The 27,783-nt window shown below is 31.5% G+C and overlaps 1 protein-coding gene across 1 annotated transcript in view; it reads left to right on the top strand.

Annotated features, from left to right (window-relative positions):
- Positions 1 to 27,783, top strand: part of shakB (Innexin family member shaking B) — a gene marked incomplete at its 3' end in the record, with an annotated part of 154,789 nt that overhangs the window by 92,379 nt on the left and 34,627 nt on the right. Inside the window, exon 3 of the mRNA XM_017904153.1 lies at positions 12,312 to 12,531. Coding sequence (XP_017759642.1) covers positions 12,312 to 12,531 — 220 coding nt within the window. The remainder of the gene's footprint in view (positions 1 to 12,311; positions 12,532 to 27,783) is intronic.

Below are 27,783 nucleotides of genomic sequence, written 5' to 3' on the forward strand. Positions count from 1 at the left end.
AGAGAGAGAGAGAGAGAGAGAGAGAGAGAGAGAGAGAGAGAGAGAGAGAGAGATATTTATTGCAAATTGTTTTCATTATTTAAATATTTTTATCTAAATATACCAATGTGTTAACTGTTGAAAAGCGTAGAAGATATTGATGTCCATTTCTATCCTCATATGTAACTCTTAAAGTCATGACGTTATAAAATAGCGTTTCATGATAGTTCTCTGGGGAACTATATAATACATATCTCATGTCTCTAGTCACCATGATGAAGAGAAAAATTAAACCAATTAAAATATTGCAGCATCACTGTGGTACTTGACTTGACTTCAGCTCCATGTCTATAGAAGTTTGAGAACCACTGTTATAAAAGGTTAGAATCGTTGGAAGTAGCCATTTTTCGCTTGCAAACACTTCAAGCCTTTCATTGACTGCTTCCCCTATGACTTCTGTGGCTAAGAAGTCTATTATTTGATTATTGAGCAATCTAAACAAGTCAGAGGAAAATATTCATAGACTGTTTAACGACAAATATCTATCATTTCTAGAATAGATTTATCGCCAATACGAAACACAAACGAGCCAGTCGAAGCACACCGTGTGCATAAAAGACTAAGCACACCGCGAAATAAGATAGAAATCAAACAGATTACAGTAGAAGTCAAACAGAATTTAGACATCAAACGGAATTAAAGCAGAAGTCGAATGGAACTCGATCATCCTAGGATTCGAATGGAATTAATAACAAGTTGAAATACAATCACAGTTTGCTCCATGTATAATTAACAAAAGTAAATTATTTGTCGTGTATAGTAACATATTTAATAATAACTCTCAGGTAGATGATAGAGCTGATTATTTGAGATATAAAAAGTGCTTTTTATTTGTCAACATAGTAATAGTATATATTATATATTAAGTATACGTAGTAATAATATGTAATATGTATTATTAATTGATCCTCCAATAGTTATATGTTATAATATAATTATATATTGCAATATATCATACGATATTATATAATTATTATATACAGTTATATAATATATAGCATAGTAATAAGAATATTTATTTTAACATTTGCTCATGATGATAGATTATTTTAATAGTTATGTTATTTATGTTACAGTATCAATTTTATCATTTAAAAATAATTTGGGCTACTTTAAATTAGTTTTAAATAAGATCTTTGGTGAATACAGATTTTTACTAGTTAATTCTAGAATTAACCAAATGCTGTCAATCGATACCAGTATTGCCTAAGATTTATTTCGTTATTAATAATTCTGACTCATCTAAGGTAGTATTAACGAAATACCCTCACTGTTAAAATCCATTCTTGCGAAACTGTGTACTTTCAACTAAGAAAAACTAGTAATAACCACACTGTACAGGCACTGAACAAATGTATTCGATACTTTACTTGTTACAACATGGCATATCTTCGTGCAATTTTGAATTACGACGGATTTTCTTTTTATTGCAAATATATCGCTTCGAAGTTGCAATTGCTCATATTATACAACGATTGTACAGTAACTCTCTGTTCTTAATTCAGACTAATTTCGACTCGTCGGATTGTAGGTTTTGTATCATTTATATTATAGTTGAAATGTTTGAAAGAATAACCTATCTATTAAAATCACGTTTCGAGATATTCGAAGCTTCTCTGTTTGTACAATCACGATACTGATAACAAGCTTACAGTCGATATTCCATAAACTTCGTTGTTGTTTACCGTTGTGTATTCGGTGAATATTGAAAATCGATTTTCTCGAAAACGAAGCTTCGAATCAAAAAATTGTATTCTTTCTTTCAATTCGTTTCTCCATGTAGAATCACCCCCTTCCTGGTTGTACTACCGTTGCTGGGACACCCTGTATATCGTATATACTATAATTATATAATTATACATACTATAAGACTATAATAATTATAATATATATTAATATACAGGTAGCCCTCCTACAACACGGTTTCACTATAACACGATTCATAAATTGCGGGAACCTTCCTACAACACGGCATCCTATAACACGGTTTCACTATAATACGATTCATAAATTGCGAGAACCTTCCTACAACACGGCATCCTATAACACGGTTTCCCTGTAACACGATAAGAAAATTGCAAAAATTTTTGTACAACACTATACTTCTACAGCTGCGACAGGGCTTGCCATCTTAACGAAGCACATTTTATAGAAATGGCATCTGAAGCTGTAAATCAAATCGATTCTGAGGACACTAGTACTGTTGAAGATTGTGCAGATAATAATTTAACATTAAAAAAATTACAAGAAGGCCTAAGCTTAATCATTTTTCGAAAATCATGAGTTATTTTTGCTTCTTCCGCTGAAAGAAGCCGAAAATTCAAAAGGGAGCTGCAAAACTGTCTAGCTCCATATCGAGAAATTTACAATGACCTGGTAATAACCAGCAGGCAAAGTGAAATTACAGATTTTTTTAAGAGGGAAGAAGATGCAAGAACTTTAAATGAAGAAAAAATTCTGAATGTGAAAGTGATATCATTCCACCGAAAAAACGTTCTCGGTTGATTATACTGAGCAGTGACGACGAAGAAATTTATGAAATTAAATTTGCGTTAAATTAAAATAATATTTTTGTTTTTTCTTGCTTTGTGTTGTAAATACATTTATATTTTTAATAAAAATTAAGTTGTTCATGTAGAATTAAAATAAAATTTGTTTTTAATAAGTTTTCGGAACGTAATCCCTCTTTTTTAGTGGCTCTGGGTCTCATACAGCACGGTTTTACGCAACACGGCATTTTCTAGGAACCTATCAACCGTGTTATAGGAGGGTTACCTGTACTACTATTTTATATGTAATTATACGATATATAATTAACACTTATTAACATTATTCTGTTATTTATTAATAATATTTTTCTCGCTTAAAACTTTTATTCTTGATATTCTCAACACTTTCTTCTTCACCTTTCAAACATGCTTTTCACAGTCATTGTCACCTTTCCTTCCTCGATGTGGACTGACCTCTTACTGCAATCAACTCCAAACACCTATGTATTGTACTTCAACCCTTATATTACCTCCTATATTTATTTTCGAATTCCGTCCCAATCGAATATGGATTTATTCGTTCGCACGTTAAATATCGGTTTATCGGCGAGATACTTCATCGAAACGTATCACCTCGTCCATTTAATGGGTAAAAACTCGAAATAAGAAGTCCCGTGTGTACTTGGAAACAGCAAGATGTGTGCGCGATATACACAAAGGAAGACGATGATCGGTGTATGGTTCAACACGATGAATAATGTTTTCAAACATAGTTCGTTATTCCATAGCAGAACGAAGTCGAGGGGATACCGATTCCTTATGGCCATTCATCGTTTGCTCGTGACCGTTATTCCACGAACGCATTTGTCTTTCGTCGGCGTGCTTCCTGCCTCGGCGAAAATTTGAGAAAAATCAGACGTCGAGGAAGTACCGATGTAATTTAGAAGAAAAATTTTTATATAACGCTGCTAGAAGAAAGATGGCTAATTTATCCCTGCGATTTCTAGCAGTGGCGCGCTGTTTACGCGTGTTTTCTCGGTTTCTCACCGATTCCAGTAGGTCAACGCTGATTTACGTGTACCGTGCTTTCGACTAATTGTCCAATTAATTCCTTAGGAAAACTAACATTTTTGAAACCCGCACCTCCTTGGGTACAAATTACTTGGAACATTTATCGTTATTTAGGAACTTGGATAACCACATTATCGGATCTATAGATCTTTAAAATAGTAGGTGAAACTTTTATTATACGGGACGTATCACGAAACTGGGCTCAGTTATGGTTCTAAAAGGGTGGAAAACCGAGAAAAATTTTACGAGGCGAAGTTAAACCGTGTGCCGTAGTTTATGTTCAGGTGTAAATATCTCTACATGCGTCGAGTTCTCAGTTTTATACGCAAAATGGCACGAGGAGTTAATTTATGTGAAAGAAATTGTAATGTTCTATTAAAAAGAAGGAGTCATGAAATTGTTATTTATAAGTGAATATTCCTTATAAGAATATAACGAAAAATATTACAATACTTTCACACATTACATCCACTCTGTTCATCACTTTGACCGTCTATGAGTAAATAAAAACAAAGAAAAATAAGCTTACTATAATTATACAGCTGCTGTAACGGTAAAAAGGCTTTGGGCTAGTATACCTGTTAGTATATTAAATAGTATCAAATTATCTTTCATCACTTCCTCTTAACTTTAACTGACACAGTCACAATCCCAATTATTAGATACACCCAAGAAGAGATAATTTTCAAAGAAAAGAATACTTTATTTAGATTTTAAGGAACTTTTCTTAATTTTGGACTTTGCAACGTGGAATTTTGAATGTAACTCTTTCAATAGAATCACGATAACGAATAACGAACTCAGGACTACTCTGTCTCAATTATTGTGTTATGGACTACTCTACATTTCGAGACTGTTCAATCAAAAATCTAAATTAATAAGCATCCGTTGGTGATTTCTCGAGAGGATCTATAATTGTTTAAAATTGTTAACAGTTTGAAACAAACCAGAGCAGTCGAGGATGAGTACGACGATGACTCATTTCGCAGTTTCTTTGCCTCAGTACCCAATGGATGAGGCTCAACGTGGCTATGTAGTTCTTTCGATTAATCGTTGTTATTCTTTTACAATAGGATCGTATTAACGGAAGAGTAATGACTGTTTCAAGACGATTGCTTGCAAATAAACTCTTCGTTAAAGAAACATCTTATTGAGATTGTCTAAAATACTAGGCACTGTCGTCGAGGATTTAACAGAAATGTAGTCACCTGGACTGCGAGTGTTTCTTTGGTGTAATATTTTCATTTAAAAATCGGATAAACTGTAGCGACTGTTGTTATCACTATAGTACTTGGAGGAGATTCAAGGATTTTCTCGCAAGTCCTCGGTGAACCCTAGACCTTTCATAAATAGAAGTTCCTATGCTACCTAAGTATCCCCCGTCTAAGATAGGGCCCGCTAGAAAGCCTTACTGATGAGTCCATTAGCAGGACCAGAACGAAACGAATCCCTTCCCTGCGTCCTTTTACCTACTCCATATCATAGCACAACTACCAAGGGGATACCAACCGGCAGCACCGTAGGAACCGCAGGAACACAAGTCATCATCGAACCTTATGAGGGAAACACCCAGAAAACTTTGTACAAAGATACGATATAATGCTATTGCGACGACAACATCGAAGGTTAGATATGCCTTGCCTTTCAGCGGATTAAGCAGTGCATTTAAAACACAAAGATATAGAACCCTTGTAACTATCAGGCCTATCAGATTAGATCCACGTGCGAGTGACCCATCGAACTGACGAACAGACATTTACCCATAAATCACGACATTGGCTACCGAAATAATACGAAAGGTAACTTCGTTGACAGCTTCCTCCTCCTCGAGCTTAACTATTTGCGGTGGTAAAATATTCGCAACACGTGTGTCAGAACGGTTCAGTGTTTCTGTGACAATTGCTTGACGACATGCGTACCACGTTGTTGGCGATTCTGCGACAAAAGCACTACGACGTGCGTGGCACGTCTTTCCAGCGCAAATGTTTTTCCAACTCCTTCAGATACACGTCCAATTGAAAAACATTACTTTTCTTCCACTAACGACCATCCTAGACCAATCATGAAAAACTCGAATTGACAGAATATAACGAGACATCACTGTTCCGTCGTGGAACAAGGAAGACCCGTTACAGTCTTCCAACAGCCAGGTTTTAGGGCCAAACAATTCGGTATAGGAATTTTCCGTTCCATGCCTTCAGCATGTTTGAATGCTTTACCTTTTTTCTTTGACTTCTCGTGTCGCGGAACACGAGAATCCTGGAAATCCCTAATTTAACGAAATTAGGCGACGGCTCTTAAGACTTGGCTGACAATAGGCCTGAGGGTTCCACGCGGTCCGCACACGTTGGAAGCCTCAGGCCCTCGCTAGGGGTAATAAACGACCGATGGGGTCACCAGCGCGCGGGTGGACCTCACGTACCCCACCTTGGAGGAGAGGGTTTCCTCCACTATCGTTTACTTTTTGGGGGCACCTTCCCTTTCTCCAAGGTCACCGATTCGCGAACCAAGGGAGCTCTGAAATCCACCGAATAGCAGTGAATAGTACAAAAGTCAAGGTAGCCTATCCTAACCTAGCCAAACGTAACACATCCAAACGTAGCCAAACGCAACCTAGCATGACGAGACCACTATTTCTGGCCTCCACAAAGACAAAACGCCCTTGGTCAAGAACAGCCAATCATATTTGGCGAGCTCCCGATTTTTTCTAAGGCCGATCTTAGGAAAATCTAGGAGCTTACTTCCGTTCGTGAGCTCAGAGACATCGATTCGTTCCAAACACTTCTTTTCGAGACATCAGGGACACCGGTTTTCTTCAAACTCTTACGTACGACACGTCAGAGACACCAGTTCTCTCCAAATCAACGAGACACCACGTTTGCTTCGAAACGTCGAACACACGATTCCTTTACGCTCGTGCAACTTAAACAGTTGCCCAAGATTAATTTGGCAGGCAACATTTGCGAGGTCGCGAGACGGATTTACGACCCGCCGGAATTACGAGATTCGATCGCGACGCGACAAAATATCATAGAACTCATTCAAAAGACAATCAGAACTCGATTAGAGCTCAGGTAGAATACAGCGCAACTCGAGATAACGCATATACATCACACTCGTCATTGCAAACAACTATATCGTGTAATTAAGTGTACGTGAGCAAGAAAGTGTCCTTTATTCCACATCCAAGGTGCTCGATATCTCTTGTTAGTAGTGCATGCCGAGAGGAGGCATCCATTACGATATCTACGCTGCCTTCGTATACAAGTGTCATGAACTGACTTTTCCTAACTGTTGACTTCGTTTCTGAGGCTAATTTATTTATATGCGTAGTGAGCCTGTGGGCAAGTGCCCCTCGAGCCTACGTCTGGCTGGAGGCAGTGGAAGATTTATGTGGGAAGACTTTACTCCTTCGGTGAGGGCCTGAAAAGGAGATACGAGGAAAAGTGCAATTTCATGTCAAATTCCTTAGCTAGGGATGCCTAGGGATACGCTGAGAATGCGTTAGTGAAACGGAAACACGAAAGAGGGAATTGCTAATGAAATAAGGTCCTCGTAGATCGAGAACTCGATAGGATCTGGTGTGAAAGAAGGTTGTGCTGACAGGACGTTCGTAATACTCTTGTTTATGAGGTGCGATTATGCTTAATTAATTTAATTTGATGGTTCTTCTTTATTTAAAAGATATGGAAGCATCATGTACAAATTTGACGTAATAACACTTTTACAAGATGTTAATCCACTTTTGAGGTTCGTGTTTATAGAATAGTTCAAAAGCTTGGTGTCACTTCTCACATTTATAACTCATGCAAAGAAATAATAAATATAAGTCGATGTAATTTGTTGTTTTTTGTATTTAATAACGAGGCCAATATTTTTCCAGTTACGTGATTATGTCTTGCTCTTATGTTTGCAAATATTTATTCTCCAACTATTTTAGGAATTATGGAACTTTTATAAATTATCTTTTTGTCTTTTCTGCTCGTTGTTTAAAATTCAATCAACCACTGTATGACTTATCAGTGACCACAAGTTGAGTTTAGAGTCTGTTTTAGGTTCTGAGTTGTTTAAGTCTCCTTCAGGATGTCTTCTAGAGGGGCTATTATGTTGTTATCTTCCTTTAAGGTGTTTTCTACAGTGTATGATAATATGTTCAACCGTTAAGGGGGTGTTACATTTTCTCTGTTAAGAAGATATCGGTGGGTAAGCTTAGTATGTCTCAGTATAATCTTCGATTGTGCGATATGCTTTTCTTATTTCACGATAAGGCTGACAATACTTCGTTTTTTCATTAGATAACTAATTTTCACTGGTCTTTTGAAAATATTTTTGGAAGAAAGGTTACTGTGATTGGAGAGTAGAATTTACATAAATAAAATAATTTTACATCGCCATTTCGTTATTTCTTCAATATGTGTATACTAATTAATAAATATTTGATAGTTCAAATATCAATTCGTATTTTTACTAATTAAAAATCCAAGATTCTTTGACGTCGTACACATGATCCCAAACTTTCGAGTGATAATATAAATTTATGGAGCAATCCTCCTGTTATCTGAAAGATGTAGGTAAAAGATCTAGTAGGTAAAGCTTCTTCTCTTCAGTATGGAGCTAATAAAGGATCCGAGATAAAGTGCACTTTCATGTCAAATTCATTAACTGAGAATTTACTGAAATTTAATCCATAAAATAAACATAAATATAAAAAAGGAAATGTGACTGAACTTAAGGATCAACGAGATCAGGTCTTTTAAGACCCAACAAAGCCTGATCCGGGTTGAAAGAGAGACGGAGAAATGTGGAAAGCGTGTAAAGATCATGGTGTTGTGAAAATTTTAATTGAAGAGTAATTGTAATGCTTTAGAACGACCAACTATAAATAAATTTTGTATTAAACAAACGTTCTCAAATAGGAATGATTTGTACTATTTAACATTGTTAAAATATGTCGTGTTTTATTATTGTTATATTAGAAAGAGCTGGGTAAAAATTAAAGCGTGGACAAAATGAAACTTGGCGTATCGCAACAGAGGTTAAAGGCTTTATTTTCGAAATACTTGAGGAAGCACGTCTGACAGGGTACGTCTCTTTTCGACAACTGACCCAGGATTTTTGGGTTTTCTTCCACAGTAGGGAAACTTCCCCATTACATGTAGACCCTTTCAATTCACGTCATAAATTTCTTATGTCTACTGCAACAATTACTGAGGTATCTAATCGAATCTGATTTGCATAATACTTAACATATGATATTATATGTATTGAATTTAGTGAATCTACTGAAACTGTTGATAAATATTCCTCAATCCTCTTGACAATTCATCCTTATTCTCCTCAAAGTAATTTATACCTGACTTAAATTTTAATACTAGCCTACATTTAAATATATGTATATGTTTAATCTATTCATTGTCTAAATAAATCTATTCATTTTCGAAATTTAGTGTTCTGAATATCAATTTCATTTATTGCCATTTGGTTAAACTGCATACTTCTTTTGAATATATAAGATTCGTTTCTATCCATTTGTTTCTTATAAATACACACATCGAACGTTTCGTGAATTAATTAATGAATAAACTATAATTCTTGAAAATTGTAATACACTGCATTTTTCTTTATAACTACAGATATACCAATACGATTAAGCCCACAAGTGATCAGTATGTGGCTTGTTAGCAGAGTATTTCTAAGAACAATGTTCCCAACACAGTCAATAACACACGGTACAATAATATAGTATTTCATATTTGACGCAAATCGCTTTATATGGGTTTCTATTTGATAAAAATATACCAAGAGGATTAGAAGGTAATACAAACCTTGAAATTGGAAAGTTTTTACAGAATAGAAAGGAGTTGTAAACCAATTGTATAGGGAAACCTTTATTCACAGATATTAACAATCTATGTAATATCGTAAATATTTATACTTAGATTAAGTCGTAAAGAATCGAATAAACTGCCAAAAACCAAAAATTATCACATCTCACTCTTCTCATTATTTGCGACGTAAGTATTCAAGTATTCTGTAATAATGCTACAATAGAAAATGATATAAAAAGTAAATTGAAAATATGGAATAAAATTGTTTCGTACGAGACTTTATTTCTGAGTAAATCAATTTTATAAATAATTGTTTAAGATGTTTGATACTATTTCTTAAAAAAAAAATTAATTCAGTAAATCTAGCAATTTATTAACTTAAATTAATTTGATTCAGTAAGAGATAATATAAATTACGTTGGAATCTCTTTTTAATAAAACATTTATTTTATCAAATATATTTCTATCGAATTGTGAACTCGACACCAAGTAATTGTAAAAAATATAATTTTAACAGAAAAGAAAGGAAGAAGGATAGAAATAATAAATTACAATACTATGTACATTTTTAGAGCAAATATTTTTCAACTATATCACATTTTTGGCGAAATATTGCTCTTAATCTTGGTAAAGTAACACGAATTTTTTCGAAAAATTTTATTTTCCTTTGACCCAAATAATTTTTTTAACAGAAGATAGTAATTTTGTCACTGTAGGAAGTCCAATTTAGATTTTTGGTAACGTTCAATGTTTTTTCGTCATCAAAATTTCTGCTAGTAGAAGAAATATATTGGGTACCTGGTTTTGGGTACTTATTAACTTGTTCATTACGTATTCATATTTCTATAACTCTGAATCAAATAATTTAACACATTGTTGACGGTATATTGTGAAACGGAGCGAGCAACAGTTCTCACACATTTTTAGAAAATATGTGAAATATGCAACACCTATTTCAAACAGTGTTAATATTTTATGAAATGAAATTTTTCGTTAAAAATTTATAATTCCTATAATCATTGATGATATTTACGATGTATTTTATAGTGGTATTCGTGAAAACATTTTCAACGTTTGAAAGATGGAAAAGTGTGGATTTATTTCTTCCGTTGTTTATGTGTTAATTAGAAATATTTTGACTAGAATTAAAAATTTATTTTAATTTGATTGGTCAACTGTCAGTTCAATCCATAATACGTATATTTATATATGTATATTGTTCTATTGCAACAATTCAGAGTAATTTACTGATTAACTTGTATAACAATAAAAATGTTATAATTGTACTCAACTGTAGTCAATCTATTTTAATTGATTTTACATGTAAAAATAAAACAGGAAAAAACATTTAAAATTACAACTAACACATTGACTGCCAATTACTAGTTTATTTGTAAATGTTATTTGACCATTGAGACTAATAACAAGTTTTCTCACATTTGACAATGCTTCTAAATTTTCCTGTAATATATGCAATGTAAAAATTACATTGGAACTTATGATGACGTATGGTCCAGTAAAGAGCTAAAATGTCGGAATCTATGAAATAACATCACGATTTGGCATTTTTGGTCAGATTTATCGAATCTATGTTGATAATTAACATGTGGAAACAAAAAGAAAAAGGAAATGGTTCTTCAAATCTGTTATTCATGACTTTTGGAACACACTGTATATAGGGCATGCGTAAATATATCGAAAAATATACGTGATTCGATAAAATGTTCGAGATAAGCATTGTAAGATATCAAATATATTGTGATAACATTTATTTGATCTTTTTGAAAAGATGCACTTAGGCTATACTTAAATTTTCGAATAGAAACATGTATTTTTCATTAGAATATTTATGAATTATTTACTTATGTCATTTATATAACCTATTACCGAGCTGTAAAGTTTCAAAGTTGATATATCATCAGAAATAGAATTGTCTAAAGCATGTACACTGTGGCCAAATTGCACCGTCGATCTTTCTATCGATAATTCCGCCAAAAACAATAGCACATTAAATTCCAAAAATAATTTTTCAATAATAGTTCACAGCAGTTCTACTAACACGAGTAACGTTTTTCACGCAAGTTAACTAGTGTAAATTTATGGGATGTAAATATTCACGTAGAATACTCGTGAACCCCATATAAAAAGTAGAATTGATATTACAAGAATCGATTAATTAAAATATTCGAAAATCGGAATATTTCACGATTCTTTATCGAAATACAAAAATAATGGGGTCTGCTAGTTCCTACGCAAGAACTATACAGAATTGATCAGGTGACACATAGACAAAGGGAATCATTTGCAGTAAGACTCTCTTGACCCTCACTATTACCATGACACTTATATGCCAACATATTTGTAAGACATTTGTCACTGTCCGACTAGTGTGATTAATCGTTTTGGCCGAAAATCAAAATTTTCGTGAAACTAAGTGAAAAACATCTTTTCAATTCTGACTCTAGACCTGCACATAGGTAAACCTTAGTTAAAGCTGATTCGATAATGATCACTAGAATCTGTAATAAAAACAATACCTTTCTATTAAAATTCGTATAAATTTAAATTCGACTTTCAGAATAATATTCTTAAAATGATCGCAGAATCAAATATGATAAATATCAGTATACGTCATTGCGACATTCTATAAGATTTATCTGAAATATTCTTGTCTCATGCATATTTTCCGAGACGTATTTACGCGATGCCAGATAAAATAAACACAGTGTATAGAAGCAGATAGAAGGTACTATTCGATATGTACATTCGATATTCGAAGGTACGTCGATATGTTTCAGTCGATATTGAGATAGTGGGTACTATATTTCATGCAACATTGGAAGAGTAGACGTAACGATATGACGTTCGATGATCCTTGTTCCAGGCGATACTCTTCTACACGCCACGGTGGCTGTGGAAAGGGTGGGAGGGTGGCAAGATCCACGCGTTGATGATGGACCTCGACATTGGCCTCTGTTCGGAGGTCGAGAAGAAGCAGAAGAAAAAGATGTTACTCGATTATCTCTGGGAAAATCTTCGCTATCACAATTGGTGGGCTTACAGGTACTACCTCTGCGAAGTTCTCGCCCTGGTGAATGTTATCGGTGAGTGGCTCGTTATTATTTTTCTTTACTCACATTGCGTTTCATTCCACTCTCATCTACCGAGGAATCTATCTAATCTAAGAATATCTTCTTCGTTTAGTTCATGGAAAAGTAAGCTTATTCCTTTAAAATTCTAATTGGGTCGTATGTGTGTATATACACATAGGATGCTCGTGGGGATAATAAGCAACAGTATTCTTAGAAATAACGAGAAGTGTATTGGAAGAACGAAAGGGAGAGAAGTTTTATGGGCTTTTGTATAATTAGCATAATTGACATAACTATTTTTTGAAATTTGCAATCATTTTTGAGAAACGAAGGTGACCTATAATTTTTTAACCCTTTGCACTCGAGGGGTGAGCTTCAGTCACCATTTCATAAAATTTGGAAGATCGATATTAATTAAGATATCAAATTTAATGTAATGTAAGTGTGCGAAATATCGAAGTGAAATAATTCTACAATTCTTTTATTATACAATTCTTTATTTTCTGCTCAAAAAAGTATCGTCAATTTTTTAATAGAGAATCTTTGAATTTTTACTCTTCTCTAGCCAAAAGTCGTCGAATGCAAAGGATTAAAACTACTAACTAACACTACATGTTAAGAAATGCAGATAAATAGGTATAGAAGTACGAAATGTTTTAAATATTTTCTTAATTTATGAGATTGTATGATCCTGAAGGTCATAATAAATTACAGGAATGAATTCGTTTTAATACACGCTTTTATATAAGGTTCGAACTCTAAATTCAACATTTTACAAAATATATTTATCTTCTTGCGAATCAAATTCAAATTTTTGCAATTTATTTTAGTTTTTTCATTTGAGAGTAAGATAATACAATGTCATTTTGAATGAAGATAGTCTGCAGGAAATGTGATTGACATTGGCCACTGTAAGCTTCTATAAATCCCAAAAAATGTATGAGCTTATTGGTCAAACGAAGTTATATACTTTGCTATTTCTATCACCATGATCTCCTATAAATAGTGATGAACTTCATTGAAAACATTTTTTGAAAATTAAATTCTGTGTGAGAAATGTTTTAGTTAATCCTTTAAATCTTTGGATGGTGTTATTAATCATTGTATTGCAACTATTAGTATAGATTGTTATAATTGTCACGTGAATATGTATGTGAAATTATATGAAATTATCAATTATGATTTTAATATAATAAATATAATATAACATATATAAGTATAAAAGTACAAAAATATAGTATAAAGATAAAAGATTAAAAATGAAGCTATATTTACTATTAAATAAGTATTCTATGTCCATTGTTATTGTATATGTAATAAAATTTTTAATTTTGACACAATATATTTACATTGGATCCTATCTTTATTACAATAATTTTTGAAAACAAATTTGTAGAAAAGCTTTACTTGATTCGTGAAAAGATGAATTTGATTTGTAGAAGATGAATATGCTGTGCAAAAAAATGAATTTGGAGAGCAAATCCTCTGTGACATAAGAAAATGCAATATCACCCCGATATTAGGTGCATATCAGGATGGCGTCGCTTCTAATGGGGTAGGGGTGTTCTGGGAATTGTCAGCTGCTCTTTACCAAAAATGAGAAACTTGATCGACATAAAAAGAATGTCGACTCTTTTTTGATACTTTTAACACTGCACACATTGACGATACGATAGTACGAGAATCGCACTGCATATTTTCATGAAAAATATAGTGAGAAGCAAACACGTTTCAAAATTTTAAAAAATGGTCGGAATGATCAAATGTTTATTATGAAAGAAAAATGCATTTACTGTAATATTCTGTTTAGAAAATTAAAGAACACCTTGAAAATAATTACACATCAAAAATTAGTACACGCTATTATGTTAGCTCTAAAGAATAACAAAATTCTTTTATTTTTTCAATATACGCGAAGAAAACTTACTATTATATCTGAGAATATATATATATATATTTATATTGATAGCATAGTTATGAATATAATTTTTCTTCCTTTTTCAGTTGTAAATTGATTTTAAGAAAATTGCATTTTCGCATGTTTAGCGCCGATTTATTAATATATATATTTCGTACATAGGAGAAATATGTAAATATCAACATTTTTGTTTAGAGAATATAATTGTATTATATATCCATGGTAGTGATCGAGATATCGATACTAATCAATATCAGCGTGCAAATTATAATATCGTATAGAATAGTATCATAAATATCAATGCCTGTTTGATACGTCTATGAAGATATCAATATCTGTTTGAAACTTTACAAAAGTACGATATTTTATAGAAAAAAAACAGTAGTTTCATATCTTTATCATGCAAATTTATTTAGATTATTATTGCTATTATAATATAAATTATTTTAGGTATCAAATAAATATAAATGATTTGGTGAAATATGAAATGAACGTTAAAAATTTCAAAAGATATAAAACGAGTATTGAAATTTTCATGAAAATATATTAATGAAGTATTAAACAGATATCGATTTAAAAAGTATCCTTATCGAAAATCGATACAGAGTATTTAAAATTTTAGAACGTATCGATAGTTCTCATTGCTTACTTTGATATGTAATTGATTGAACATCGATAAAAGAAAATTTGAATTTATAAATCTCGGTCAATTTCGCGATATCTATCATTTTTTATGAATTCAAGGCTGCAGAATCGATTTTTGGCGTTCACGATAAATCATTTTTCTTTATATGCTGTACAAAATTAACGTTTTTAATTGTTAATTAGATTCTATTTTTCCTGATTACACGTTTTACTAATTTTGAGAAAGTAATTTTAACGATATTGGTAATTATGAAATTTATATTAGGGATTTGTACTAGAGTGTGAATCTGCTATTAGTTCTAGTATTATACGAGCTTTGGTAGACAAAAGAATATTTTGCTGGAAGATTAGGTAGACTTGGTGGGTGATTTATGACCTTCCGTAGATCGTCATAAACTAAGCAAAATCTTGCTAGTACTTATTGAGAATGCAACACGGGATGCCCTATTTTGATTTATCAGGACGAATATTTCGAAAAATAGATTGAGCAGAACTATTAGATTACTATTACTATAGATAATACTATAGATAAATACTATTAGATTTCTTATATTTTTATTTGTATTCATAGAATAATAAGAACAATGAATACAATCGTTAAAAACATAGAAAACAGAGAAAAACATAAAACATAGAAAATTACTCATAATATGATAATCATATTAACACAATTTGTTGAACGTTTGGTAAATTCTTTCATCCTTTACATAAAACGTGATCTGTAACGAAATACCATCTCACAATATTTATTATTGTATCGTTTACTTGTTCATTACTGTATTGTTAAGTAGAATACTTTCTTGTTAATCTTTTTCTGATAGAAATTACACATATTTTTGTAATTAACACGTTGGACTACAGATTTAAAAACATTCTTTGAAATTCAAAAAATTTTCAAAGCTTGGAGAAAATTCTTGAGAGGCTCAGATGAAAAGTGGCTTTCAAAATCGAAGAAAAGATTCTTTTTAAAATTAAGTAGGAATTTCCTTTATTTGATTGTCATATCATGCCTATCTCTTTAAGAATTTTGCTCTTACAAAGATGCAATAGCCTTTCATATCTGAACTAATAAGGATACAAAAGTATTCGTGTATGAAAATTTTTAGATAATAGCATAATCACCTTTTTATATAAAATTTATTAAAAAACTTTAAAAATATTCTGTCGTCTCAAATGTCAACGATATTAAACTTCATTAAACTCCATTAAACTCGTATTAAATTTTATTGATATTCTTTCATATCGAGCAGAGAAGTATATCTCGTATCCTTCTTCATTGTTACGATCTTCCAAAACATTTTCTAAGAATAAAACGGGCATTCAAGCTTAAATCGATCTTCACCCTTTTAAAGTCCGTACGCTGCCGAAAGTAACTTCGACAAGGTTTTGTTAATTCGTTCCCTTTCGTCACGCGAATCTTTTCCGAGAATACGTGTCCAAGCACCCTTTGATCTTTCACGTTTCGTGCGTTCCTTTGACAAGCGGATAAACCCTGGTCTTTGCCTTCTTTAGCTATTTTTAAGTCGGCAAGCCGCTTGGCTTCTTCTTTATCCATAAAAACCGAGTGGAAGAAGAAATTTAAGAACATGATCAAGAACGTTGTCTTTCTTCAGCAAAGAAACTTATTCTAATTTAGAACCTTAACCTGGGATCACCGATTCGGCACCATGAAATGTTTTTCCAAAAGTGTACATTTATATCGATAATTGAAGCGAGGAATAGGAAGATGATTCATAAATACACGATCATACTTCAGGGGATGAATCACTAAAGCACACTAAAGTGAGTAAAAACTGTTATATAAACATGTGGTTTTATTATTGAGTAGTCTGTACATTTACATTCCATATTATTATATATGTACATAATATATATAAATATTATTAATTAATATTATAAATATATGTAAATATTATTATATTTATATTTATATTATTGATTTAGCTATATAATAATATTAAAGTAATGTAATTATAATATTTTGTTATAATTGCTCAAATGAAATTGCAGCGTTTATTAAACTGCATAGGGAACTATCCGTATACAATTATATAGCAACGAAATATATGAGCCGTTCACTGCACAAATCGATTAACTCCACTTTTTGAAAAATCTTAAATATGAAAAGTTATGAGTATACCAAGTGCTTTGACATTTAAATTTAAGATTTTTCAAAACGGTGGAGTTACTCGATTTGTGCAGTGAACGGCTCACATAATTATTGAAATTATGCTAGATTTTCTCATACATAAATATCGATTAAATATGAGCGTTCATTTACTATGAATAATCATTTTCTCCAAAATGAAGTTTGATTATTACAAGCTGTAAAATTGTCGGGTAAAATTACGTATTATATTACGTAATTATATATTGCAGATTTTTAAATAATGGACAAAGGAACTGATTTTATATAAAACTTAGTCAATAGATAGTATTTGTGCACCTCGTATGGAAAGTGAATTATAATTAAATATAAAGTTTATTATCAATGAAAGATACAAATATACTTATACAGATATACAGGAATGTGCGTGCCCTTGTAAGTTACAATAATGCTCTTCGTACTGTGCCGTGTTTAAGACTGATAGTTTCTAAAAAACAGAGGGTCCTTATAAACTAAAACCCGAAGCATGGCCACCCATTTAGGTCTCCACGAGATCTAAAAATAATTATTGGTTTGCAACATATTTCAATGTATAATACCTAACATATAATTTCATATAGAATTAGCTTAATACATTGTATATAAATACGTAATAATATATATGTATATATAACCATTATGTCAAAATTATTTTTATTGGATGATAACACCAATCTCGATCTATATGATCTACAGGAGAAAAAGAGAATGGGCAATGGAATAAAACCCTTGAGCGTAAAACAATATAAAGCATCCTCGCGTCATCTTCTTGATCATTCGTCCGTGTCTTTTCTTCCTTGACCACGCTTCCCATTAGAATTTTAAATTCTGGTAAGCAATAAGAGAGAAAAATTTTATCTCGTTTGAAAACCGAAGAAACTCCCAACAGTCGATAAATATTGATTATAAATACGAGAGAAAAACAATTAACATTGTTGGAAGTTAGCTACGCCCATGCAACGATGAGAACAGGCCTGTTAGAGGTTGCAGGCCAATACCGATCGTTGGACATCATCAAGGGGTCAGGTTTGGGGGTTTAAAAGGGCCTGCTGTCTCTCACAGCTCCTCACTCTCAGATCAGGAACTGTAAAGATATCTTATATATTGTGACCCACAGTGGTATTAAAAGCACTCTTGTGTTTTATTTGTATATTGCATAAAGTGTATAAATTTCTCGTATATTAAACCTTTATAAATACAATTGCTGTATAACTGAATACGGTTACTTCCCTGCAGGTTAATCATTTGGATTTCCTTCACGAAATTCCCAACAAACATACATTGTCGACTCCACTGAAGTTAATTCTTCTGTTTCTAATAAATCGGAAACTGTGAGATAAAATCTGGGAGTCAAAACTGTTTTACCTGAACTTGTTGATAAAACCAAACTCTCAATATTCGTGGCCAATTTTCAATTCTAATATTCTTTAGAAAGCCTAGACTGTACTTTAGCAATGTTAACGGTTCAAATATACAGAAAAGAATATTCGCTTAATTAAAAATAATTATATTTATGCGAAAAGTTATTTATTTAATCCATTTGCATCATTAAGCAGAATAATCCGCACACAATAACTGTTGCTCCTCACTAAATGAAATATTCTGTATATAATTACCTTTAATTGCCTGTATACCATTATGTATCGATCATTTTAAAGATTATACTAATTAAAAATAATTCAGTATCTAGTTTAACTTTATTTACCTCGAAGCTATGCGAAAGAAATATTTATATTATAAATATTTATATTACACGAGGATTCTATTTTGAAGTATGTATAATTTCTAAATGTACTGTAGATAAGAGTTTGTTTGTTACATCTAATTTCAATGAAAGGCTTGAAAGACTTTCGGCTGAGAATCTTTAATTTATAAAGCAAGCTTCACATTTAGAGGGAAGATGCAAATGGGTTAAACGAGCCATAGAAACAGCAAGTACACAATAAAATCATAGATTTATAAAGAGGAACGTTGCTCAGAGACTGCTAGAATATATTTGCTGTAGCAAACATAAAAGATAGAACAATTGATAGTACATATCAATATTGCAACTATTGGTCTATATAATAATACAGATCACGATTATCAATTGTTCTAATAAATCTGTAATTTTATTTTAGGTGCAATATTCTTTTATATTTTATCCTATTCACCTCTCTTACTCTCTGTCTCTCTGTCCCTCTCTCTGTAATTTTATTTAAAGTGCAATATTCTATTATATTTTATCCTATTTACCTCTCTTTTTCTCTGTCTCCCTTTCTGTCTGCCTGTCTGTCTTTCTCTGTCTGTCTGTCTGTCTCTTTTCCTCTCAGCCTGCCTGTCTGTCTGTCTGTCTCTCCCTCTCTGCCTATTTGTCTGTTCCTCTGTCTGTCTGCTTGTATGTCTGTCTGTTTGTATGTCTGTCTGTCTGTCTGTCTCTCCCTCTCTGCCTATTTGTGTGTTTCTCTGTCTGTCTGTCTGTCTGTCTGTCTCTCTCTCTTTCTCTCTCTCTTTCTCCCTCTCTCCCTCTCTTTCTCTTGTCAGGTTTACTATTCTCGCGTCGTACACCCTGTCGTTCAGCATCACCGATGTCACACTTGTCACACACCGAGGGTGTGAATTTAGGTCAAGCGTGACCTCACCCTTAACAATTGGCTTGGAAAGTTGACACATCTGTGGAACATATCCGAGATATTCGCAAATTTTCACCGTTAAGTGGCCACCGTAAATCTAGATCTACTGTGCAGAGCTTAGATGTTTGCACGTCGAAGGAATGCCAGTCTAATTGGCTATAGCGCAGAAAGACCATCTCCTCTAATGCATTTGCGAAAATAGATCACACGAATTTTCGTTATTGGCTGGAAGAGTGACAGCTACAAATAGAATTATATATCCCAGACTGTAATATGGCACACAGTGAACATTGTATACCGACACCAAATGAGATAAAGTACTAGCATAAACATAGAATCATCGTTGACTGATATAAAATAATGATATGAAATGAGAAGATTAACTATTACAACTTATCTTATTATCTATGCTAGAAGTATAGGTTTCAAAAATATCTGAGATGAGACTGTTGGAGAAACAGAGGATAGATGATTAAATTATCATTGGTTTCTATGAATACTGTTGGAATACTTAGACTACAATAGTACCTGGCATATCAATCGTCTCAGACATCGATAAACAATAACTAAATTTCATTTATGATCCTTTGGTGTGTTTTGACCCGAATCAGTGAAAATAATTTTAATTTGATGATCATTCTTTCTCCACAATTTAGTTTCAAACCGGGGATGATAGAATACGTACATATACCATTGCCGCATGCTGTTGCATTCGCCATGTTTTGTATAATATTTGTTAAGGAGTTATAATGCAAAGAAATAGTAGCCAGTGGAAACGGTGGAAAAACTGTATAGATGTTTATTAACATATATACCATTGCCGTATGCTGTTGCATTCGCCATGTTTTGTATAATATTTGTTAAGGGGTTATAATGCAAAGAAATAGTAGCCAGTGGAAACGGTGGAAAAACTGTATAGATGTTTATTAACCCTTTGACTGCCACATCGAAGTCACATGTTTCGCTCAGAATATTTTTAATATTTTCTTGATTGATGTTCTAATAAAAATTATTAGTTGTTCAATAGGGCACTTTTTATTTCAAAGTGTTCTAATTAGCGGTTAAATTCAAAATTGCACTAACTGTCAATTGTCATTCAATTTTTACAATTGTAAGCTCCGGTCACCGATGACCACCGTGACAGTCAGTGTTAACCTATTTGTATCATGGTTCTATTTAAGGTGCCGTGTTCAGGCATCAGCGACGTTCAACTGACGACTAGCCCGTATCACCGCGCGCGTATCAGCACCTACTCATAATAGCAGTTAAAAGGATTTCTACGACAAAAGTAAAGAATATAATGAACCGATGTAGATGAGATGCTCACAAAAGGGATCAAACGTGATTTGTGGCATATAAAGAATATTCAACAACTGGTAATGGAAAAAATTCAGCTCGCGGATTATTCCGCGCTCGGTGATAGGCGACAGTCGTAGCTCGCGGAATATTCCGCGCTCGGTGATAGACGACAGTCGTAGCTCGCGGAATATTCCGCGCTCGGTGATAAACGACAGTCGTGGCTCGCTGAATATTCCACGCTTGGATGCAAATGGGTTAAACTGGCGAACGGTTAGAACTGGCCTGTCTGTTTAGGGCCACGCAGGTTAAAGACGTCTCCAGAAAACGGGAGATAAAAAACAAAACGTAGGGGAAGGGATCGCCCCTACATCTCTAAGATGTAGAGTTTATTTTAGTATTTAGTTTTTTACTACACAATATTAATTTAATTTATATCTACATATGTATGTAGTGAGGCTAAAATGTGTGTATGATGATTGAACGAAGCTGGCAACAGGACGATTGTCCTTTGTTTTAGCATCGTGTTTGCTAGGAGATCGTCTTTATTAAGCAATTACCGAGAAGAAGCCGAACGATTAGGCCAGAGACAATTATTTAATATTCATATTCTTACAAAATTAATACACATATTGATACAAAACTAATTATAGTGCAACAAAGAAATTTTCTGAATGTAAAGTTGAAGAATTTTATTTCTCTTGTTTCCTTGTTTCGGATTGACATGTAACGTATAGGTTACATCAAATTAATTTTAAGGAAAGATTTTTGAATTTTATTCACAATACTAGATATACAGTGGTCGATACAGACTTATGCAATTTGTTAGATGTTACTGGGGAAAATGTCAGATGTCTTAAATGTTTGAAAGTGTTACAATTGGGAATTGTGGGATTTATTACAGTTTAAGTAGCTTCGGAGAACAGTTAAAAGTAGATTAGGCTCGTGCAAAGTTTACGAAAATATTTAAAGAATAGGGTTCGTATATAACACGAAAAATCAGTTTGAGAAGAATCAATACAACTATGAAGGAAATTACTAAATATGCATATATGGTTACAAAAATTTATTATAGAATTGATCATTTCTAATTTATAATTTTGGAACCCTCAATTCGATTTGAATAATTTAAATTATCCATGAATAAATTGTTCCTAGTTATATTGCCAAAGTAAAAAATTAGACTTCAGTTTTTATATATTTATTTATTCATTTGTCTTTCATATACCGTATACTATAGTTTTGTATATTTTTATATATTTATTTATAGACCGATTATTGTGAATAGAAATAAATACCAAAATCTTCCACGTTTTTAATAGTTATCAAATTAATATAATTAGATAATAATATTTAAATATTGACAACAATTCTCAATAAACTATTTTAAATACAAAGATGACTCTATTTTAAAAATTCTTCCCTCTCTATCTCTCTCTCTCTTTCTCTCTCTTACTCTTATTAACACATATTTACTCTATGACGATACTCACATAACTGTTTTATTTTAGCACATTCTTTTAAACATTTTTTAGCAACATTCATACTAGACTCCACTCGCACATATATTTATATCATTCCAAATGACTTTCATTTATTCTACCTCATTCTCATTCATACATATAAAACCAACACTCACACTCTCATAAAACCAGCACTCACAGTTATAATATATAGCAATTATGTATTAAAATTTATATTATGTATGTATCTAATATTGAAAAGTAAATGATTCAATTATCTGACGTTTAATAAGTAACATTTTGAAAATTAACTTTTAATCATATTTAACTCTGAGTTAAATTTTTTTCAAAATTAACTTTTTTCAACCAATATTTTTGTAAAAGTACTAACAGTAACAAAATTCGGTATAAATATAAATATAATAGAGGAATCGTCAAAAATTTCCTATTGAAATGTAATTTCAATATGTCGCTGACAAAAAAGGATTTTTAAAAATAAAGATTTATAGCATAAGTAGTGTACGTGTATATATTAACTTCTGAAATACTATTTGCTGAACTATTTGTAAACACCGCTTCATTAATATTTCACTTACACTAGGATACAAATCGACAAGTATTTTGTTAGTTTGAAATTAGATGAAACATTTAATTGAATTAAATGTACGGAAAAGAATAGAAAGTAAATTATAAAAGAATTGGACAACTAATAACATAGTCAAAATCAAGTACTTTGATTAAACAATAACAAAAACCATATTTTACAATTTGTTCTTGAAAGAATTCTAAAAAATTTATTTAATTTTAGAAAGTAGGAACAGGATGATGGTAAAATAAATTTAAAATATAGAAGAAAAAGCAGTACGTTGAAAACTGGATGAAATTATAGGAAAAGGGAACCATAGTAGTTATTATATTGTTAATTTTAAATTAAATTTCACCGTGTACCTTTCACTTTGCCCTCTTGTCAAGTGAAAGTGTAATTTAAATTTTATGTGTAACTTGTAATTTAGGAATGTATTTCAATACATCGAAATGATATTGATATAATACATTTTTATATTATCAAAATAAAATTAATGACTATTTATGAAAATGACAGTTACACAAGTAAAATATTATTTATCTGGTATTAAAAATAATAATATTTTTTATAAAATATTTTAATTTTGTTTAAAAATTCGGAACATTTTACCAGAATATTTTACACCTACCAGAGTAGTGATTAGGTAGCATTACTGATAGTATGTACAAGACAATGTTTCAGTATGCTTCATCACTTCATCTCAACTCTAATTTTCCCATGTTCCATATTTAATATTGATATTATCAGGTTCAATCACTGCTGTATAATATCATGACATTGATTTGATCACTTTCTTAATATATTCTGGACCAAATTTTTGCAATTCTTTATGGAAAATTGATTAAATTACTTATATTATTTTGCCATCTAATCCCTGTTTGATCTTATTCTATACAAAAACGATTAGAGAAACTGTGATAAATCATTTTGATTTTCATAGTCTTTGAAAAGAAAGAAATTTTTAAATTTAATATATTGTCTTAACCAATTCCATATTATCAAATCTGTCCTTTTATTAACTATTAAGATTAAAAACGTGATTTTATCATATACTTGACCGTTTAAGAAAATATTTGTGGTTAATATTTTTTAAAATATATTTCACGAAATACAAGAGTTTAAGAAATATATTTATTAAGAATATTGATTATTATAAAATCATAACTTGGGTCTTTTATTAAAATTTGTGAATATATCACATATTTTTTAAGGATTTATATCTTTCCATCTAACAACTTGTAAAAGCATTTTGTTTTTCCCAATTATAATATTGGAGTACTCTGTTGTAGCAACCAAATAACATCAAGATGAAAAACTTAAGAGATTGTATCATATTTTTCTTGTGTAATTTACATACTTATGTGATCTATTTCGTCGAAATTGGTGGAAAAATTGGGATAAAATATAGATTTCATTATTATGTTGAAAAATCAAGTTTACAAACTTCTTTAGTGAAGTATCTATTTCTATTTTTTGTTTCTTTTTTTGTTTTATTCAAATTAAGTTTTATTTATAATTACATCACTATTCACCAATCAACGTGTCACATCAATGTACACAATAAAACATTCGATGAATCTTTAGGTGACCAGTGATTCTAGTTTTCAGTAAATAACACCTGACTTATTTTATTGTTTTTAATGTTTTCATAAAGTTTTACATCATTTAATCAAGTCGCCATTTTACTGCATTTCTCATATTAACAAAAGTTTGTTACTTCTCCGTCGATCGTTGGTTTTCTCTTTCTTGCAATTCAATCTGCGTCCACCATAAAGTTGAAAAACTGTTACCTATGTATATTTTCGAACCTTTAGGTTACAAACATAAGAGCACCACCATTTCACCCATTGTCAGAGTAACCACCCCCTATCCTAACTACCTAGAATCAATTTTTGTGTATTTTTCGTAGTTCCAAACCGTCAGCCTTTATCAAATCATGGAAAGTTTCTTTTTTTTCTATTCTTATTCGATATTGGATTATCTCGGATACTCGATTAATCGACGCATTAGCTTTGATTATTGTTCGATAATTATTACGAATTCTATTTCACAGAAATAAAATAGTCATAGCTGTATACATCCACCAGTAGTGGCATCGATACTAAAAACATAAACCAATTAAAGAAATTATTTGATTTTAATACAATTCCAGTTTTATTCTTTTATTAATCAGTCTTAATTTAGATTTAAGAAAGTGTATTGTATTCTATAATTTGGCCATTTCTTTTCTGTGGTAATAGTTACATAGATATTTAAATATATATGTATTGGAATGAGTGGAACAAGTATGCATGGGATGGAAATATCTAACGAATTCAGGTTATTATGATAAATAAGTATGCGTGTAATGATTTAAGTGTTGTGTGAATTGTGTATATCAATGTAATGTATGGAAGAAGAAAGGAAAAAGAGAGAGTGATTTGACATACGTTAGTTGCAATTGAGTATTAATAGAGAGAAGACGTGTGAGCATGTGCTAGTGATAAAATAATTATATTTCAACCCAATATTTGTGTTTGATAATCTTAATCAATGTAATATATGGAAGAAGAAAGAAAAAAAGAGAGTGATTTGACATACGTTAGTTGCAATTAAGTATTAATAGAGAAAAAATGTGTGAGCATGTGCTAGTGATAAAATAATTATATTTCAACCCAATATTTGTGTTTGATAATCTTTGTAATTAAATAAATAATTGTTCTTATTATTATTAAATTTCATCCACCACTAACATTTTCAACCGTTCAATAATTGCATTTTAAGATAAAGCTATATTTATCTGTATATTTTATTTCACATATTTTATTTTTATTAATAAATTGAATTACTATATTATACACGGTTGCATTTTAAAAAATACTCTGCATTTGTATTACTCCATATTTAAGTATAGTCCACTTATTCATACTGGATTGCTCTTAAAATTGCTTCAGTCTCAAGAATGTCAAATAATGCGAATCCTAAAGTATAGGTTTCTGTTTGCAAAAAGAAAGTTAACATGAAAATAACCTTGTAAAAACCCCATAAATAAAAAAATAAATTGAACAGCTGTAATCCGTCTTTGAAATCAAGAAACTTTTGTATTCAGCGCTTTCCAGAAAATACGTTACTTTCAAAATATCTAGATTTAAAATTTCCAAATGAATACCCTGTATACGTTACCCTCAGAATTAAGAAAAAGTAAGAAAATTACCAGGGAATATAAATCAGATCTGGAATAAAGATTCTGAATTAATTTATTGTGACTAACTATTCGAACCAGACTTTTATATCATCAAGCTTTATATTAAAACTGTGTCATAACTAACAAATATTTTCGCATTTCAACGAATATTAATTTAATTCGGTATTAACTTACTCGAATCAATTTACAGCTCATCAAAGAGACAGAACACAATAATCATTATGAATAGAAATGACGCGTATGGCACTCGTTAAATTTGTCTCATTGTTAGTTCTCTTTAATGATAAATACAATATTATAACAAAAGTGTTATAACTTTATTTAAAAATAGTTACAATCAAAAGTATTTGCGAGAAATTTGTTATTAACTAGAATTATCGTTATTAAATCTAGGTATCGTTCATTTAATACAAACAAATTTTCATTGATTGTTATTTTTGTCACACCATCGTGAATGAGTAGAAGATCATAAAGATCATTAGGATAAAAATTCGATATATGCTTTCAATCTGATAGTAAATATTCTTGTGTTTGTTACCTAGAGCTGAACTGTAGAATTTTCTTCAGTCTCTGAAAAATATTTAAAATTCATCGAATGATTCCTGCAAAAATTAGATCATCGATCTCTATACAACATTTGCCTCTTTCCAATATACGAATAATTTTCTCGCCTAACTGAATATTTGTACGAAGTGCCATTTCGATAACTTATAACTGCAATATCTGTCTGTTAACTGAGTCGGAACAATAAATAAATGACATAAACCTGCTGGCTAAAGAATATCGTATATACACAAAGTTACTATTTGTGGCCGGAAACTTTTGTCAGACTCGTATACATTCCTGTTTGAAAGCATCCGGCCACTTGTCTATTTTTGACAGGATATAATTCAATTATAAAGTTCTAAATAAAAGAAACGCTAGAGATTTTATCCCTCATTACTGTTATCGCAACAACGAACTATAAAATATCGATAGAGCGTAATCAAATTAATTTATGAAAACTAATACGCGATTATAAACGTAGCTGACATTTAAAAACTGATGGGTGATATTAAAAATATTTACAACTAATATATTGATAATTATGGGGACTGTGGAACTAACATATGAGCCGTTCACTGCACAAATCGATTAACTCCACTTTTTAAAAGATCTTAAATTTAAATGTCAAAGCACTTGATATAGTCATAACTTTTTTATATTTATAATAACTTTCCCTGATAATTAAGATTAACACCGTTAAACGACAAAAATTTTTTGGCCACTGAATAATAAATAATTTATTTCAGAGGTCACTTTGATTAACTCCGTACTCTAATGTAAATCGTTGCAATAATGCAACTCAAATGCACTAGCAAGCCATGAATGATAACGGTGAATTTTTTAGTGCCGTCTTATCAGAATTTAAGTA

Source organism: Eufriesea mexicana, unplaced genomic scaffold (genome assembly GCF_001483705.2).
Source record: "Eufriesea mexicana isolate 0111107269 unplaced genomic scaffold, ASM148370v2 scaffold2806, whole genome shotgun sequence".
Taxonomy (NCBI): domain Eukaryota; kingdom Metazoa; phylum Arthropoda; class Insecta; order Hymenoptera; family Apidae; genus Eufriesea; species Eufriesea mexicana.